General features: G+C 49.4%; 1 protein-coding gene across 1 annotated transcript in view; it reads left to right on the top strand.

The window, feature by feature from the left end:
• LOC144754164 (E3 ubiquitin-protein ligase TRIM39-like) overlaps positions 1-18806 on the top strand; it is a 126279-nt gene that overhangs the window by 7460 nt on the left and 100013 nt on the right. Inside the window, exon 2 of the mRNA XM_078641746.1 lies at positions 16448-16543. Coding sequence (XP_078497872.1) covers positions 16448-16543 — 96 coding nt within the window. The remainder of the gene's footprint in view (positions 1-16447; positions 16544-18806) is intronic.

Genomic DNA, 18806 nt, shown 5'->3' with positions numbered 1-18806 from the left:
ATAAATACATATTTAATAACCTTTAACAGGTTGAACCAATGGAAGACATGTCATCCCCTATAAAGAGCTGGGCCTGTAAAATGTCATCTAGGTCGAGTAATATATAACCTTAGTCCATCCGCAGCTAATGCTACTGGTTCTAGCTCAATTCAGAGCCCTAAGACCCAGTTTGTGACTGGTAACCATATCTCTCGACCAGTCTTTCCTTCTTATGGCCTTTAAGTTTGTATAAGCTGACCTCCTATATTATTAATAGACATGAATCTATTCAGCCACAATACAAACGTTGGGGGGGTCAGGTTTGAGCCAATCCGAGGCGATACATAATCGTGCTACCGCAGTGGCAACGAGAATCAGGTACATTTCTTACTGACCTCTGATATTAGATCATGCGCTATCCACCAGTCCTAAAAGCATCGTTACCGAAGTGAAGCTAATAGAATTTTTGGTAATTGGATTTAAAAAAGCCTCTATTCCTTTAATAAAAGGTAGTAGCTGAGGACATGAGTAAAACATATGCACAATCTCTGTTTGATCAGCTCCGCATTGTTTGCATTTTCCATAAAATTCAGGTCCCCATTTAGAGTGTAGTACACATTAAAAGCAGTCTTTAAAAACTGGCTCTTTAAATTTGCTGTTAATAGATTTTTTTTGCACATTTCTAAAGACTCCTTAAGACATATTGTTGGGCTATCCAGCCTTGGACTCCACGTAGAAACTTGAGCATCTAAATCATCTCTTTGTATCTCAACCAGTAGATCATATATGGCCCCTATACTGTAGCTAAGTCTGGATGCCTTAATGATAGGGATCTTCTCTATATCATTTAATTCATTTTTCGTTTTTAATAGAAAATCCCTAATCTGTAGGAATTAAAAATAAAAACCTCCTGAGGTAGTCAAACCTCTCCTGCAGATGAGCATAGCAGATTGTCATTAAATAGATCTCCTATTGAATCAATACCCTTCTGTTTCCACCTTTCCATCACCGAGTCTTGAAAAATAGTAGGCAGTAGGGTGGCTTCAGAGACCAGAGTGTAAAAGTTTATTTTAGGAATCACCAGTTGTCGCTTAAGCTGAGGCCAAATTTTGTAGGGGCCTCTTAATACCTTAAATCTAGTTTTCTTGTAATTGCGTGGCTCCAATTGTTTCATGAAGCATCCTTTTGCTTCAATTCCAAGCTCCATCTTATATATAATTGGATATTCTATGACACCACTCCCCCTTGTTTCTCCAGTTAATAAATTCCCCATATATTGAATCAACATGCCCAGTAATAAGAGGTAAAATTTGGAAATTACCACCCACCTCGTAATCTTGGCATGGTCATATATTTAATAGCCCTCCTAGGCTTTTATACCCCCACAGGAAACTCACACACATAGAGTCTAGTTTCTGCAACCAGAGTTTACAAAGCTCCACTGGCATTGTCCTGAAAAGTACAATATTTTAGGTAAGATTGATTTTAACCGTGCCCTCTACTCCCATGCCTGTTCCATCTGGTTGCGATGTTTGATTTTCATCCAGGCTGCTCCCACCACTAAACATACTGTCCAATGAGTTCTCCCTCGTGTGGTGTCTGGTTGGTCCATTTCCTCTTCCCCAGAGAGACTAGAGTGATCTGACAGTGAAAGAATCTATCACCAGAGTCTGCTTCAGCCTGTTTCACCGTTGTCGAGCGCTGATCTTTCTTCTGTTCTTTGTTAGCTGAGCCTTCATTTTCATTTGCCTGTTGCATAGCCTTTATGTCACGGTCACCATGTTATCCTCAGGATCGGGTTGAAACTTAAAGGGGTCCACCTCTCGACAGCCCCAAGTCCGGATAGAATAAATCCTCTCGGACTAGTGGGATGGTCAAGCAAGGGAAGGAAAGGGTAGGCACAGCGGGGGAGGGAGACCAGTAAAGGAAACAATGATGGCCTTAAACCGGGCGAGATGTGAGGGTGAACACAAGGTATCAGCACTTTCCTATCCTTCGTATGAAATGTGCTTGTCCCCACCAGACTATGTCAGTTCAGTCCTGGACACCCCCAACTGATCTCACCTACAATTTAAAAGATAACACAGAAGCCAATATTAACTGCAGGTAAGAATCAGAATTGCGTTCCTGGATAGGGCATTAGTAATTCCAAAAGGTCATTAACAGTTCTCATCCATTACCCAGGATTAAGGGAAGACAATCTCCAGAATAGGGATTCTCTCAGCGCATAATAGTGTTTTTGGAGAACAGTGTTAAACTTCAGCCAATAAAAGCAATACTAGAAAGCAAAATGTAGCACTCCTGCGCTCCCCCTTTTGTCTCAAAGAGAGAGTGGCAATAGTTCCAGAACACTTGTCTCAGGCAAACGGCAACAACATTTCCTTCCGCATGAGACCGTAAGAAGTAACACGTCTCGCCAACGGGAGGAAAAAGGAAACGTGCTCTGGGAGCTTTCATAGCACAATAACAACTTAAACAAAAAGGAATAAAGCCGGTACGAGTTCACACCCTTACCCGACCGTACTTTCTGGTACTTCGGGAATCACAGTGTAATTGGCGTCTTCGTAACGGCGCCATCTCCTGATATCCTGATGTCTAACAGCATGCTATGTCAGCACGTGCGTTGACAGCGCAGGCGGATGACAGGAATTGTAGTTTCTTGTCCCGTTGCATCTCCGCGTCCACTGGCTGTGCGCTCACCCTCTGTGCGCCCTGACTGTACATCATCCCTTCGGAGAGCACTGACAGGCGCAGGGCTCATCTGGGAATCTCCTATGAAGAGCCACCAGCCGGGGAGCATGTACAGAGGAAGGCAGTTCCCAGGAGTCCTCCTCAGAACCATATCCTTTCCAAGACACCAAGTACCATAGTTTGTTCTGGTTGACCTTAGAATTCACCACACCCTTGACCCAAAGAGAGATGTTTCTGCGGAGAGAGGGCCACCAGAATCGTCGTAGGGTGTTTTCAATGGTCTTCAGAGCACCACAATGTCCAGCACACAGGAGAATATGGCACCAGTGAAAGGCTTGCTGTCTACCTTCCTTGGTGGGTAATAGGACTTGCTTTCCTTTCATGGGAATGCCTTCATGCATTCTCCATTCGGGATGATGTCTGAACCAGTCTCTCCAAGTGGCGGTCTGTACTCTTCTCTTTACCTTGTTTAGGAAGTCGTTAGTATGGGTTACACAAATTACTTGGTTAGGTGTGATGATTGCTTGTACGGGGTTCGTTGTACCTTCCAATTGAGTAGTTTGTCTGGTCAGAGCATCTTCTTTCTTGTTGTCTCTGCCGGGCCTAAAGGTGATGACACAGTGATATTCAGAAAAGAACATCATCCACCTTAGCTGACGAGGAGTAAGCTGCCTGGTGGATTTAATGAACTGCAGATTGTGGTGATCTGTGTAAACAGTTACTTGGTTTTTCGCTCCTTTAATCCAGTGTCTCCATTCCAAAAAGGCATCCTTGATGGCCAATAGCTCCTTTTCGGTGATAGTGTAATTTCTCTCCGCACTGTTCAGCTTATGGGACATGAAAGTGACATGATGTAAATGCCCGGTGGATGGATGTCTTTGTGATGGCTCCTACTGCTACATCGGAGGTGTCAGCATCTACAATGAATGGTAGTTCTGGATCAGCGTGGGCCAAGATAGGAGCGGAGGAAAAGGCTGCCTTAAGTGCTTCAAAGGGGGTTTGAGCTTCTTCATCCCACTCGAAGGAAACATTCTTCCTTAACAATTGTGTGACTGGGGCCACCAGGGCAGAAAAATGATGGATAAAACTCCTATAAAAATTGCCTAATCCCAAAAAGCTTTGTCTGTCACATACGTCCTTTGGGCTGGGCCACTCAGTAATGACTGTCAGCTTCCTCTCAGTCATGATTTAGCCTGTAGGAGTGAGCATGAGCCCCAAGAACTCCACGGTGGTGACATGAAATTCGCATTTACTGATCTTGCAGAAAAGGTGATTCCTTTGCAAGGTCTGTAATACAATCCTCACGTTTTCCTGATGCTCTTCAATGTCTGTGGAAAGACAAGAATGTCATCTATATACCAAGAATCGGTCCAGATACTCCCGGAGAACATTGTTCAGGAAAAACTGGAAGGCAGCTGGGGAATTACAAAGGCCAAAAGGCATAACGAGATACTCACAAAGCCCGTAACAAGTCTTGAAGGCGGTCTTCCCCTCGTCCCCCTTTCGCATCCGAACCAGATGGTAGACTCCTCAGAGGTCGAGCTTCCTGTATATCTCAGCCCACTTCACTTGGTCCAGCCAAACCGATACAAGGGGGAGAGGGTACTGGTTCTTCACTGTGATGGCATTCAGCGCTCTGAAGTCCATGCATGTTCGGAGCTCCCCATTGGCCTTGGGTATAAAAAAAAAGAGGGGAAGCTGCAGGCGACCTGGAGTGACGAATGAATCCCAAAGAAAGGTATTTCTCAATGTACTGCCTGAGATGTAGGTTCTCGGGTTCAGTCAATGTGTGCATCCTGCTGCAAGGAACCACTGCACTCGGTATAAGATCATTCTGGTACATCCTGTGTGGAGGTAATTCCTCAGCCATGCTGTCACAAAACACATTAGCATACTTCTGATAGCAACCGGGCAGTTCCACTTCGTTCTCTGTGGCTGTGGCGATGTGGTGCCGCAACGATAATCCCTTGGATGGAACAGTAGGGGGATATATGTAGTGAGTGGTGCAGAACCTAGAATCCATCTTTTAAAAAAAAAAAATATTTTATTGGTTTTATCCACAAGAAGAACGAAAGAGCCATGGTGCTCCACAATCATCGGGTTGCAACCCGGCACGTCACTATCGTATATGGCAGGCATGAACAACAACAGAATGGAAACCGAACCCCCTCCCTCCTCCTCCTCAAAAGAAAAAACAAAAGGATGACCTGATTGAAAAGAAGGGTCTATGGAGCTAGTAAGTAGTGGGCGTAACAGAGACAGATGTTGGTCTTAACAATCTGAGATATTTGGGACAGGTGAGCTCCATAAATTCGGATGTCAAGAGTACAAGGAGGGTTGCCCACAAATCGTGAAAGGAAGCTCCGGGGTTGGTTAACGAGAGAGAGATCTTTTTCATCGCTAGAAGGGACTGTTGTGGAACCCCAATGTGTTAGAACATTCTGGACTGCCGCGCCTAGGGTGAGCTCTATTTGTTTGCCTCTCCTAGAAGTAAGCAGGAAAATTATGACATTGAGAAGGCCAAGGAGGTTATACACTGGGAATCTCGGGACCTGGGTATCGAAGTGGGGGTCGACCTCATCTAGGATCTGTTGCCAGTATGTCCCCAGAATAGGGCAGTCCCAAAGTAAGTGTGTGAGAGTGCCTAGGGAACCGCAGGCTCGCCAGCATAGCGAACTACGTGAAGGGTTACCGCTATGGAGCCTTACTGGGGTTAAATACCAATAGGTGGCCAGCTTAGTGGTTGTTTCAATAGATGAAACATTGCGGGTCATGCGTCGGTCTCGGAAGAAAATATCCTTCCATTCTTTCGGCGAGAGGTCTCTACCCAGCTCACTTTCCCAACGCAGTTGACCGGGGGATTTCCCGGTGTCAGGGATGGTTCGAGTGAATTTATACAGGTCGGACGTTAAGCGTGCATCGCTGTGTCTTGTAATTAACCATTTCTCATACAGTGTGAGCTGTCTCCCCGCACCCTCCTGCACCTCCACATGTAGCACCCATTGTCGAATCTGTAGATATCGAAAGCGCTCCGTTTCGGGAACACCGTGGTCAGTGCGGAACTCGACGAAACGTCGCGGTCCGGAAAGATCACAGAACTGTCCTATGGAGCGGGTTGCTTCTATCGTCCAGTGGTTGAGTTCCCCATAGTCGAGGCCAGGTGAAAAATCTGGGTTCTGTACGATGGGCATAATGGGAGATAGGAAAGATGTGAGTCCCCTGGTGATCACAGTTCTATCCCAGGCTAACATTATGGGTCTTGTTACTTCTGAGAGGTACAAATTGCGAGGCCGCCCCTTGTGGGAGAGGAATGGAACCCCCCCATAGTGGTTGGGCTGCCAGGGACCTATCCATAAATAGCCAGTGTTTCTCAGATACAGGGCGTGACCACTCCACCAGGGCCCTCAGCTGAGCCGCCTGCCAGTACGCCAAAAGATCGGAAAGACCCAGCCCTCCATCTATCGGGTCTCTATATGTAAGATCACGATGCATCCGAGCCCTCTGATCCCGCCACATAAAGTGCTCTATGTCTCCCTGCAAGGCACGTAGCACACCAGAGGGGGGCATTAGCGGAAGAGTGTGAAATAGGTAAAGAATCTGGGGAAGCAGCACCATCTTCACTGCCACAATCTGGCCTAGCCACAAGAGGGAATGTGGTCTCCATTTGCGGAGGTAATCTCAAACTTGTTTCAATAGTATTGTGTAATTCAACTGCCTAGATGGTGGAAGCCACCCGAAGACCCTGGTAGGTAATCGCGTCATGAACCCATTGAATCTGAAAAGTATGCTGGAGATATTCCAACGTCTCGGGCTCTAGCGATAAGTTCAGGGCTTGCGACTTATGCATATTAATCTGGAAGCCCGAGGTAAGCGCAAACTGACCCAATTCATCTAAAAATGCCGGCAGGGACTCCCGAGGATGTTCCAGGGTTGCCACCACATCATCGGCTTATAGGCAGAGCTTGTGCTCCGACTTTCCGAAGGGCTCTCCTTTAATGGCCGGATCATCACGGACTCTTTGAGATAGAGGCTCCATATAGAGGGTGAAAAGGAGTGGTGACAGTGGGCACCCCTGCTTGGTTCCCCTATAAATAGGGAAGGCCGCTGATGCCACACTGTTCCCCCATACCGTAGCTGTAGGGTTCACATAACTCTGAAAGATCCAATCGATAAAGCGGTCAGTGACGCCAAAGTGGACGAGTGTCGCACAGAGGTACGGCTAGTGGACCCTATCAAACGCTTTTTCAGCATCGTCCGAGAGGCTTATACGTTCCGCCGGAAAAAGCTCAGAGCGGTCCATCAGGTGGAAGAGTCGTTTGATATTATTGGAGCACTGTCGCCTGGGAACAAAGCCTGATTGGTCCGGATCAATCAGACCGGGGAGGTGACGAGAGAGTCTGGCCGCAAAAATACCGGTAAAGATTTTTAGGTCCACATTGAGTAGAGATATGGGGCAGTAGGAGCTGCATAGATGGGTATCCTTCCCTGGTTTAGGAATCACGGTTATTAAGGCCTCTAACTTAGAAGACGGGACGGAAGAGGTGGGGGGACGACCCGACAGAGTTAAAAACATGCACCAAGTGCAGGGCCAACGTCCCACAAAACTTTTTATAAAAACCCAAAGTGAACACATCAGGGCTGGGGGATTTGTTGAGCTTCAAGCGAGTAACTGCCGATATGACCTTCTCCAATTTGATGGGGGCCTCTAGTTCGGCCGCCTGAGATGGCAGCAGTTTGGCTGTAGCCATGTCATGGAGGTATCGGGTCGGTTCAATTACGGTTAGAGCTTGGGCAGAGTACAGCGTTCCGTAGAAGTGTCTGAAGGCCTCCACAATTTCAGCGTCCTCACTACTTTCTCTCCCGCCCCCCCCCCCCTCGGGATCTAGTACCGCTTCCACTATGTGAGCTTGTCTTTGCACTCCAAGGCGGTTTGCGTGAAGTCGCCCACAATGGTCCCCACCCACATAAAAAGTATGCTTGAGGTGTAGAGCCGTATATTCAGCTCGGTCAACATCCAACCCCACTAGCTGTGCCCGGGCCGCCTTTAGGAGTTTCCAGACTCTAGGAGCACCAGTCCGCTGGAGGATACGCTTCAACTCAGTGACCTCGCTCATCAAGTGGTCTCGTTTTTCCCGCCTATCTCTATTGTCGGCGGCCGCTATTCTGATGAAGACCCCTCGAATAACTGCGTTCATCGCCTCCCATAGGGTCGTCAAAGATCTGTCTGGGTTGTCATTAGAGGATAAATAGTCGGCCATGCTTGCTTCAATCTGTTGCACCATGGAAGGGCGTTGAAGCATAGTTTCACAAAGACGCCAAAAACGGTGAGTAGGGCGCTGCTGGGGCATGGTCAGCGAGAGCCTCTGTGCGGAGTGGTCAGACAGGGGACATGGAAGAATCTTCATCTCTCGGACCTGCCGCGTTAGGAGGTCCGAGGTAAAGAGATAGTCAATTCTGTTGTATGTTTTATGGGGGTGGGAGTAGAAAGTGTAGGCCCTAGTGTTGGGGTGTCGAAGTCTCCATATGTCGGTCAGTCCAGCTTCCACCAGCAATCGCTTTCCTGCGTTGGACAAAGTCCCCGTTTGACCCCACCTATGCCCAGAACGATCCAAGTCACCATCTATCACTATAAGTCCTCTCCTAACAGGACTGTTTTGTCTGGTAGGCCCGGGAGTTCCTGAATTACTGTCTTAATAAAACCCTCTTGCCCATTGTTGGGGACGTATACCGAGGCTACAGAGAACGTGTGTGTATCTAAGGTGAGGGTGTAAGCCAAGAACCTCCCTTTAATTTCCGCCCACTTTTTACCAACCTGCCCCTGGAACCTGGAAGACACCAATATAGCAACCCCACCGGTTTTGGAAGTGGCCGACAAGAACATTTGGTGAGGGAATGCCTTTGATCTCAGTCAATGGGTATCAGCAGGGGGCAGGTGCGTCTCCTGGAATAGGCATATATGGGCATTCGAATGCTCCAAATAGGACAGAAGGGCTCGGCGTTTGGTGGGGTTGTTTAGCCCCTTCACATTGAGGGACACAACTTGGAGGTCAGGAGTCATAAGAATGTGGACGCGGATTTGCTATAGCCAACAGCACTGTCCCTGCAACTTCACCAGCATACGGCCCGCCAACCCACCCACAGAAGAACCCAACTTCCTCAGATGCATCCTGCTCAACACCCTCTCTGCCTGCAAACACGCCGTCGAACTCTGGGACCTACTCAACACCAACACCCCGAATGTCGCCTTCCTGACGGAGACCTGTCTGACCCCCTCCTCGGCACCTGACATTTCCATAGCCATCCTGGAAGGCTACAAGATCACCCGCAAGGACTGCACCAATGGGACAGGAGGAGGAATCGCCATTGTCCACAGGAACACTCTGAGTCTCGACCAACGACACCCTCAGCACCGCCGAACACCTGCACTTCCAAATCCACTCCGACCCCAACACCACCCTCAAAGGAACACTCATCTACAGACCCCCCCAGACCCCAACCGCAGTTCAGCGACTCCATCACCGACCTCGTCAGCAAACACGCCCTCGCCTCTACGGACTACATCCTCCTCGAGGACCTGAACTTCCACCTCGAGAACAACTACGACACCGACTCCTCCACCCTGATCGACAACCGCGGCAACCTCGGACTCAGACAACTCGTCACAGCACCAACACACTCCACTGGCCACACGCTTGACCCCATCTTCTCTGCGAGCACCCACGTCTTCTTCGACCGCACCGCCGAACTCCACTGGACTGACCACCGCTGCATCCACTTCACATTCCGTAAACCCTCCATACACCACCGCACCCAGCAGATGCCTCGCCGCAGCTGGGGCAAGATCACCGAGGAACAGTTAACTGCCGCCCTCACCTAGAGCCCTCCCGCAGACCCGACCGACACCGCAGCCCACAGCCTCAGACAATGGATCAACGACTGTCCCAACACCCTCGCCCCGCTCAGGAAGCCCACCAACACCCACACCAGCAAGAGAGCCAGCTGGTTCACCAAAGACCTCCAGGACTCCAAGCGAGCCTGCCATAAACTAGAAAAAAACTGGACCCGCAAAAAAACACTGGAAAGCTACACAGCCCACAGGAACGCCACCCGCCAACACCACCAACTCATCAGATCCGCCAAAAGGACCGCCTTCAGAGACCACCTAGTCAGCAACGCACAGAACAGCAAAGAGCTCTTCAGCATCGTGAAGGAACTCTCCAACAGCAACGACATACCACCATCACAAGACCTGTGCGAATCGCTGGCCACCGTCTTCCATCGCAAGATCGCAGACATCCACGACAGCTTTGACACCGTCATCACCATGGCAACATCCAACATTCACGACCACCACCCGCACCAATCGCCTGAACCAACATCAACGATGACGACACCATCAAGATCATGAACACCGTCCACTCCGGATCCCCGGAAGACCCCTGCCTACACCACATCTTCAACAAAGCCAGCAGCACCATCGCACCCCACCTCCGGAAAACCATCAACATCTCCTTCGAGACAGCGACCTTCCCAGGGAGCTGGAAGCACGCAGAGATCAACACTCTACTAAAGAAACCCAAGGCGACCCCCAAAGACCTCAAGAATTTCCGACCCATCTCCCTGCTCCCGTTCCCGGCGAAGGACATCGAAAAGGCCGTCAACAAACAACTAACCAGGCTCCTCGAAGAGAACAACATCCTGGACCCATCCCAGTCCGGGTTCCGCAGCAACCACAGCACCGAAACTGCCCTCATCGCCGCCACCGACAACATCAGGATCATGCTCGACAATGGCGTAACCGCTGCCCTCATCCTCCTGGACCTGTCAGCCGTTTTCGACACAGTCTGCCACCGCACACTAGGAGCACGCCTCCATGACGCCGGAATCCAAGGAAAGGCCCTGCACTGGACCACCTCCTTCCTCTCCGGCAGAACCCAGAGCGTCCGCCTCCCCCCTTCGCTCCAAAACCACCGAGATCAGCTGCGGCGTACCCCAAGGTTCATCTCTCAGCCCAACGTTGTTCAACGTCTACATGGCACCACTTGCCCACGTCGCCCGACAGCACGACCTAAACATCATCTCCTATGCCGACGACAGCCAGCTGATCCTCTTGCTCACCAAGGACCCCCACACTGCCAAAACCAACCTACACGAAGGAATGAAGGCTGTCACCAACTGGATGAGGGACAGCCGACTGAAGCTGAACTCAGACAAGACAGCGCTCCACCCCCTCGGCCTGGGACGACTCCTGGTGGCCAACGGCACTAGGAACACCCCCCTCACCCACCAACCACGCACGAAACCTAGGGGTCATCCACGACCCCACACTCTCCATGACAAGCCGTCTCCTCCTCCTGCTTCAACACCCTCCACATGCTTCGCAGGATCTTCAAGTGGATCCCCACCGAAACTAAAAGGACGGTCACCCAAGCCCTTGTCAGCAGTAGACTGGACTACGGCAACGCACTCTACGCAGGAGCCCTGGCCAAACTTCTGACACGGCTCCAACGCATCCAGAACGCCTCCGCACGCCTTATTCTCGACATCCCTCGCCACAGCCACATCACACCCCACCTGAAAGACTTGAACTGGCTCCCCATCAACAAGAGGATAACCTTCAAGCTCCTCACCCACGCACACAAAGCACTCCACAACACCGGACCAGCGTACCTCAACAGGCGACTCGGCCTCTACACCTCCCCTCCAGCTCCGCTCCGCAGACCACGCCCTCACCATCGTTCCCCGCATCCGAAGAGTGACCACCTGCAGCAGATCATTCTCCCACCTCGCCGCCAAGACATGGAACACCCTCCCCATTCGCCTCCGACAAACCAAAGACCTTCTAACCTTCAGGAGACTCCTCAAGATCTGGCTCTTCAAACAGTAGCAGCTCCTCCCCCCCGCCCCTCCCCGGGCCTTGAGACCCTCCCTGGTATGTAGTGCGCTTTACAAATGCTATGATTGATTGATTGATTGATTATAGGAATGGAAAATGAGGTGCAATAGTATAATACCACCCTTGATATACATCGGAGGAGGAGGAGACAACCTAAATGAAAAACCCCACACCACAAACGTAAAGGAAGAAACATTCCAATGAATAGTTCACAAATGTCCCAGGCATTTTGCCTGTGGTGAGACGTGGGATGGATAGCAGGAGCCCCCGCCGCCCCCACCCGCCCGGACCCGGCCATAATAGCCGGTGTGACTCTACAAAGTGACAGAAATCAGCACCTCACAATTTTATAGGTCAATCTGCGTTGTTGGAGTCCTCTGACAGGTTCTGAAGGACTGCGGAGAGTTCTTTGGCAATCACGTCTGGATCCGGACGAGAGCCAGACGGCGAGCCGCCGACTCTCTGCCATTGGCCGGTGTCCCCCAGTCGGGCGGACGCTGTGGGTTTCACCGGCTCGGCGTGGTCAGACTCCGACATTTGCAGAAGAGATGTTGCTTCATCCAGAGAACGTATTTGGCGGAGTCTGCCCTCCCATTTGAAAATTAGCCTAAATAGATGCCCCCAAGAGTAAGAGATGTCTTTGGATTGGAGAAATGCGGTGATGGGGGGAAGTCACGGCGTTTCTGTAGAGTGGAGGCCGCTAAGTTTTGGAAGAGAAGAGGCCTACAGGAGCGAAATTCAATGGGACGGTTAGACCGTGCCTCACAGAGAATGCGCTCCTTAAGCTTGAAGTGGTGGACACACGTCAAGATATCGGGAGGAGGGGGCATCAGAGATCTCTTGAGACCCACTCGATGTGTCCGGTCCAGTCGGATCTCCTGGCCCGGGGGACCTTCCAGGATGTGACGGAACAAGTCCATGACGAAGGCCTCAATGTCTTGCCCTTCTGTCCCCTGAGGTACCGCCCGGATCCGAATATTATTTCGACGAGAGAGGTTCTCCAGGTCCTCCACATGGGATTGAAGATCCAGAAGTTGATTGCGCAGCCCGAGTACCTCCTGTTGGAGCTGGGACACCTCTTCATCTCTGGCCACTGTCTGATTCTCCAATTCGGCCACTCGTCCCCCCACAGAATCAATGTCTTTGCGCATCTCACGGATTTTAGTAGTAAGATCTTTCTTCATGGTATGGAATTCCCTGGTGAGGTCCACTAAAAGAGATTCTAGGACCTTACTGGTAAATGGTCCGTCGAGCTCTGCTCTGACCCCCCCCTCCTCTCAACAGTCCCTCCAGTATGGGTCATCGTCTCTGTTCCAACGCCCCCCACTTTAAGTAACCAGTCTTTTACTGATCTGTCCTTAGGAGCTCTGACAGCAGCCATTTGTAGGAGCCTCCACTCCCAATTCACAATGAGGGGGTCGGTTGGAGGGCTAGCACGTAGCGATGAGATCCGTGTAACAGGCCTCCAGGCCCTGTCTGCAAAAGTGTCTCCCCGACCCTTGAGCCGCGCTAATGAAAGCTGTGCAAAATGTCCTTTCCTGATGGAAGCGTCGTGTGAGGTGTGTCACGCAACTGGGGACACCTCTCGGTCGGTGCTCACTGGCAATGTCTAGTGGATAGCGAAGGCTCTCCCCCGTGATTGTGCCCCGGGATAGTGAAGGAATACCCAATGTCATGGCCACCAATCCCTGGATGTGCTGCCTAGCTGTGGCCCACCTCCTAGAACTGTGAAAAAGAGAGGACCTCAGACCTACAGGGGTAAGAGGGCTCGAATCGCACGCCGCCGTCACCTCTAGGGCCCCACACCCCACGTGACACTTGCTGGTGTAGGGGCCCCCCTTATCCTTATCTCTAAGGTGTTGCAGTGCTAGGCAGCCTGTCAGCGTGCGGCATATACAGTGTCGAGACTGGTCCCTTGGTGTCTAGCTCTTCACCGTTATCAACACTCTCCTCCCAGGGAGCACCGGGGGAAGGCCTTGTCTGTCTTCGTGCAATGGTCTGGTAGGAGTGAAGTATCGTGCCCTCCTGATCGAATCCATCCGCTCTAGCGTAGAAGTGGTGACTTTTAGTGGCGAAGTATGTAGAGCCCTACGGTGCCGAGAGGGAGGGCCCAATACTCTTAAGTGCGCTTGGCAGTCTATTGCACAGCAGTATGGTTCACCTCAGCGGGGGCAGTGGGTATATGCTGCCCTCCACATTCCTCTCTGGGGGCGTCTGGGAGCAAGGCACCGTCCGGCAGGGCACAATAACCGGAGGCACCGCCACCAGTCCAAAGCTTGGCACAATGCACCTCCTGTGGAAGTTCGCCGGTCCCTGTGCATCTGTGAGGGGACCCGATAGTGATGGGATCTGGGGTGCTAGGGAGCGCACGGAGGGGCATGGCCTACAGTTCTGGCGCGCTCAGCCGTCAAATCGCGCTAAGTGGCGTCTCACCTTAGAGGGGATGACACAACTCTTCCCGTGGGTTTATATCCACGCCGCCATCTTGTCTCGGTGAAGGAGGTACGCTACATGTGCTCCAGGCCCCGGGTACCGGCGCCTGCTCTCTTCAATCCTCCCGCTTGCGGCCAGTGTACAGCGGGGGACAGTGCCGGACTCTACTGCTTCCGATCACCTCCGCAGCGGGATGGCCCCCGGGCCCTTCCAGCGCGGCACGTCCTAGGCTCTGGAGACGGGAATCAAGCAGGCGCGCTGCACGAAAGGCACAGCGTAGATGCGAGGGCTCGTCTCTGGTCCGGTCAGTGTCCAAATCTGCCAGAAGAGTCGTGCTTGTTGAAGCTGTGCAGGTGAGGCCCGGGTAACTGACAGGAGCGGTGGGTAGGCACGTCCTACTCTGCCGCCATCTTGGACACGCCCCATCCATCTTTAATGTCAAGGTAGACCAATCAACGGTTGGATCATGCTTCTGGAGCCAGGGTAACCCTAAAATCACCCTATATTTGGGAGCTTGGATGATGTCAAATGTAATTAACTCACAGTGGTCGTCCTTATACCATACCTCGTGCTCCCTCATATTAAACCGAATGGGACCGGATTCTAAGAGTTTGCCATCCACCGCAAACACACCCTCAGGGGTTCTCTTCTCAATCAGTTCTACTCCCAGTCTGAGGGCTTCCTTTTCGTCCACGAAGCAGCCTGTGGCCCATGAATCCACCATGACTTGGATATGTTTTTTTTCTTGACCCACAACAAACTCCATGTTGATGAAGAAGTGTTCTGAACTATCACTGGAATTGTTCTTCACTGAAGGGATTTCACTAATGCCCAAGGATTCCCCTTCCATACTTCTCAAGCAAATCAGTTTCCGACGACTTGTCCGCTGCCACTGCGCCCATTTGTCCAAACTTGGGACGGCTGTTTCTAGGCTTAACAGGGCACTCGCGGAGGTAATGCCCTTTCTTACCGCAGTATAAACATAGTCCCTGTTTCCGCCGGTATTCCCGTTCATTGGGTGTGAGAGAAGCCCAGATTGCCCCTATCTCCATGGGTTCAGAAGGAGTCAATCCATGCTTGGAGGTCTTTGGCTGGTCAAAGCGCTGAGGTACTCGTTTCCTTCTTCTGGGGTCACCTTTACGTTCCTTCAAGCGATGATCCTGGTGCAATGTTAGTTTTATCAACCCGGGGCAGGGTTTTCATTGAGGATCCACTTGCGCTAGAACATCTTTCAGGTCATCCCGAAGCCCTTGATAGAATATGCCACCAATCGTCGGAAGGAGTTGAGGTATACCAACAGATCCTTGCTACCTTGCTTCAATTCAAGCAACTCCTTACCTGCAGATAAAGTTTCTGCCCTGCGGTCAAATGTTTTTTCGAACTCCTCCTTGAAGTATCCCAATCATGGAGGAGGGGGTCGTCTCATCTGACTATAGGGACTGCCCACTGTGCAGCGTCCCCTGCTAGGTATGAGATCACGAAGGCTACTCGTGATTGGTTTGTTGAGAACATCCTGGGTTTGCAATTGAAATGAAGCATTACTTGGGGCAGGAACGCCTGTACCTTATGCATATCCCAATAATATCTTTCGGGAGGGGCCAACAGGATCTGCTTGAATGAGAGGTCTGTGTCGAGGGTGGGGGGGGGGTGTAAAGACCGATAGGTTTACGTTGGAGACCCAGGTTTAAGTCTGTGGCTGTTCTGGGCTGGTGGCATAAGGAAGAATTCAATCTTCATGGGGTTTAACTTTAATACATTAGTTGACAACCAATGAGATCAGGGCAGAGTATGAGGATGTCCTTGGGTGAGGATATTTTAGGTAGAGTTGGGAATAATCTCTATATTGATGGATCTTGCTGCTGCTGTCTGTAAGGATGGATCCGAGAGATCCCTTGTAGAGGTTAAAGATGATGAGAGAAAGGATGGAGCCCTGAAGTACTCTGCTGTAGACAGGGCATTTCTGTAATCTTGTGGAACCTATTTGTAAGAACTGGTGACAGTTAGTGAGGTTGGATGTGATCCATTTCAAGACAGTATCTTCGAAATCCATCATGTTTTTTGTGTGTTGATCAGGGCCAGCTGGTCGCCTGTGTCGAAGGCTGCAGAGAGGTCCAGGAGGTCAGGGGTCGTTCTTGTTGTTGACGAGGAGGGTGTTGTTAACTACTTGTAGTGTGGCTGTGTCCGGGCTCCATACACAGTTATTGCACTTATAAGACGTGTTTGCTTAGATATTTTCACTTGGTTGTGTGTTGTTTTGGAATGTTTGATAATGTCTCTAGGACAACGGTGCTCACAATCCTGATATGTGTGGCTGGTGCTAGCAATACTAATGTATGACTGGTACGTACAGTCTGGGCACTTGTGGCAGGCACTGTAGTGACTCTTTTTTTGTAATTAAGACCACACTCGACAGATCTACACTTATTTCTTGCTCTCTCATCCCTACAGGTGAAACTTCAAGAGTGGCTGCTTGTCCTGAAGAAACAGGAGGGATATTTTCTGGAGTCCAAACTCAAGGAGGAGGAACAATATAAAACCATGAGGGTGAGTGGCTGCAGTGAGTGCTGTGTCTCTGTATATGTCTGTGCCCATGTCTTTGTGTGGCCTTTTTAGTTCAAGACACACAGAGGCGGATGAGTCACCCTACAGACTGGTTCATGGGCCCCACCAGATAAATATTCTGACGGGAGTCACTGCACCTCGATATTGGGGCTGAAATCGGACAAGGGCGCGTCCTGAAAAAACATAAAATCAAGTATTACTCTTCTGACCTTAAGGTAGTACTTGCATACTCACACTGTGTGTGTTGGAGTATGTGTGTAGTGGGGTGGCATTATCTGGCTGTGAGTACATACCAGCGAGTGTGTGTGTGCATATGTGTGTGTGCGTGTTCACGCTTAGGTATACGTGTCTAAGTATGTGCTTATATATGGATGGCCCTGGAGTTATCTTTGGGAGTACATGCATGTCTGCTCGTCCCTATATCTCTCTGTTTTTGTGGGCATGGATTACTGCTTGTGTGTGTCTGCATATTCATATATAACATTTTGAGCCACAGAGTATACAAATACATGTCCTTATCTTTATGCATGCATGTTTGAGGGTTGGGTATGCTTCAGTCTGGATTAATTGGCTGTAAGTTTGTACCTACATAAGTGGATGCCTGCCTGTGGGCTTGTATATCACAAGGTCTGGTGGCTTTTGTGAGTGTGCAAATACATGTGTGCATCTGTGAGTTTGTGACGTGTGTGCATAAGTCTGGTGTCATACTTCCGTGAGATTTTATATGCATTTGTGTGTGAGTATATATGTATGGATGTGTGTCTCTATGAGTCTGTGCATGCATGGACTGAAGAAATCCATCTGTGAGTTTGTACAAGGTTTATGTGTGAGTCTGCAAATCAATGTGTGTGTCTGTATGAGTGTGGACCTCTGTGGATGTGTGTATGTATGGATTTGAAGTTATCTATCTATCCATCGGACTGAGCAAGCATAGTTTAAGGCCCTTTAAACAAAGGTCTTAGCAATGTAATAATGCTACGGTATTGTATATACATCGCCAAACACAATAAATAATATACCTCCCTCTAGACCTCTATTTCTTTACCTTGTAGTATGAATCTTAATGGGTTATAACTACATTTTGTGAAACATCATGGATACATCATCTTATTCAAAAATTGTATTTATTCATTTTAGTTGGTATTTGTATTCATTTACATTGATAGTATCAAAACAGGGAAAAATGTAATCTAAAAAGACATACATATTCATAAAAATCTTTTTGTCACAAGTTTTACTTTTTTATACATTTTCTACATAGACCAACAATTTCATATCTTTATATACACACTAGCAGCCCGTCCCGACGTTGTCCGGGGTAGAAAATGTATGTGTGTAATGTTTGTAATGTTAAAGGATCATTTATTTTAAGATTTCACGGTATACTAAATTTTTGGTTTCATTGGAATGTGGCCGTAGAATAAATTGTTTTAGGACATTGCCGGACCTAGAGAGCGCTTCTTTTAATGATGTCTTGGCGTGAGTGTGCGTTTTTGAGTGCTGTTTTCAGTTGCAGCGCATTGTTATTATTTTAATTTCCTTGGTTGTGTGTTGGTTTTGATTGTAAGTAATTTGCTGTCATCAACTTACTTTTTTTTGAGTGGTGGTTTGAGTGCCTGCGTTTTTTTTCTATATTGAACTTTTTTGTTTTGTGTCCTGGTGAGTGTTAATGATTATTTTGAATGAATTTGCGTTTGATAGGGGTGTTTCCAGTGCCTGTGCGTTGTTGTTCTATTTATGTTCTTCGTTGTGCTTGTTGTCCGTCTATGTAGTTGTTTGTTTGGGTGTGCGTGATCATTTATTTAGTGGTTTGAGTGCCTGCGCGTTTTTAGTCCTTTCCTTGTGTGTGCTTGATGCTTTCACATATTAGTGTGGCGTGAATGTGCGTTATCTTTACTTCCTTCATTGTCTTTGCGTGCAGATTTGGAATGTTTTACCGGTGCAAATGTGCGTGCGTGAAGATTCTGAATATTTGTCCTGCCTAAATGTGTGTTTGCGAGTGCTCGTTTGAGTGTTAGCGATGTCTCCTCTTTTTTCTCCGTAGTCTGCCTGGCTTTGTGTAGCCGTGTGACGGAGCCGTTTAGAGTATTTCGGTAAGTGCCCAAAGCAAGTTAAAGTGTAACGTCAATGCGGCTCGTCAATGTCCCCGGAAGCCGCCTGTTTTTTTTTTTTTGTTTACTTCCTTCCCTCTGACAACGTTGACGCGTCCAATCATGACAAAGGTATGTTGGCGCGTGCTTGCTGT

This window comes from Lissotriton helveticus, chromosome 5_1 (genome assembly GCF_964261635.1).
Source record: "Lissotriton helveticus chromosome 5_1, aLisHel1.1, whole genome shotgun sequence".
Lineage (NCBI taxonomy): Eukaryota > Metazoa > Chordata > Amphibia > Caudata > Salamandridae > Lissotriton > Lissotriton helveticus.
This window is presented reverse-complemented; position numbering and strand designations above follow the sequence as displayed.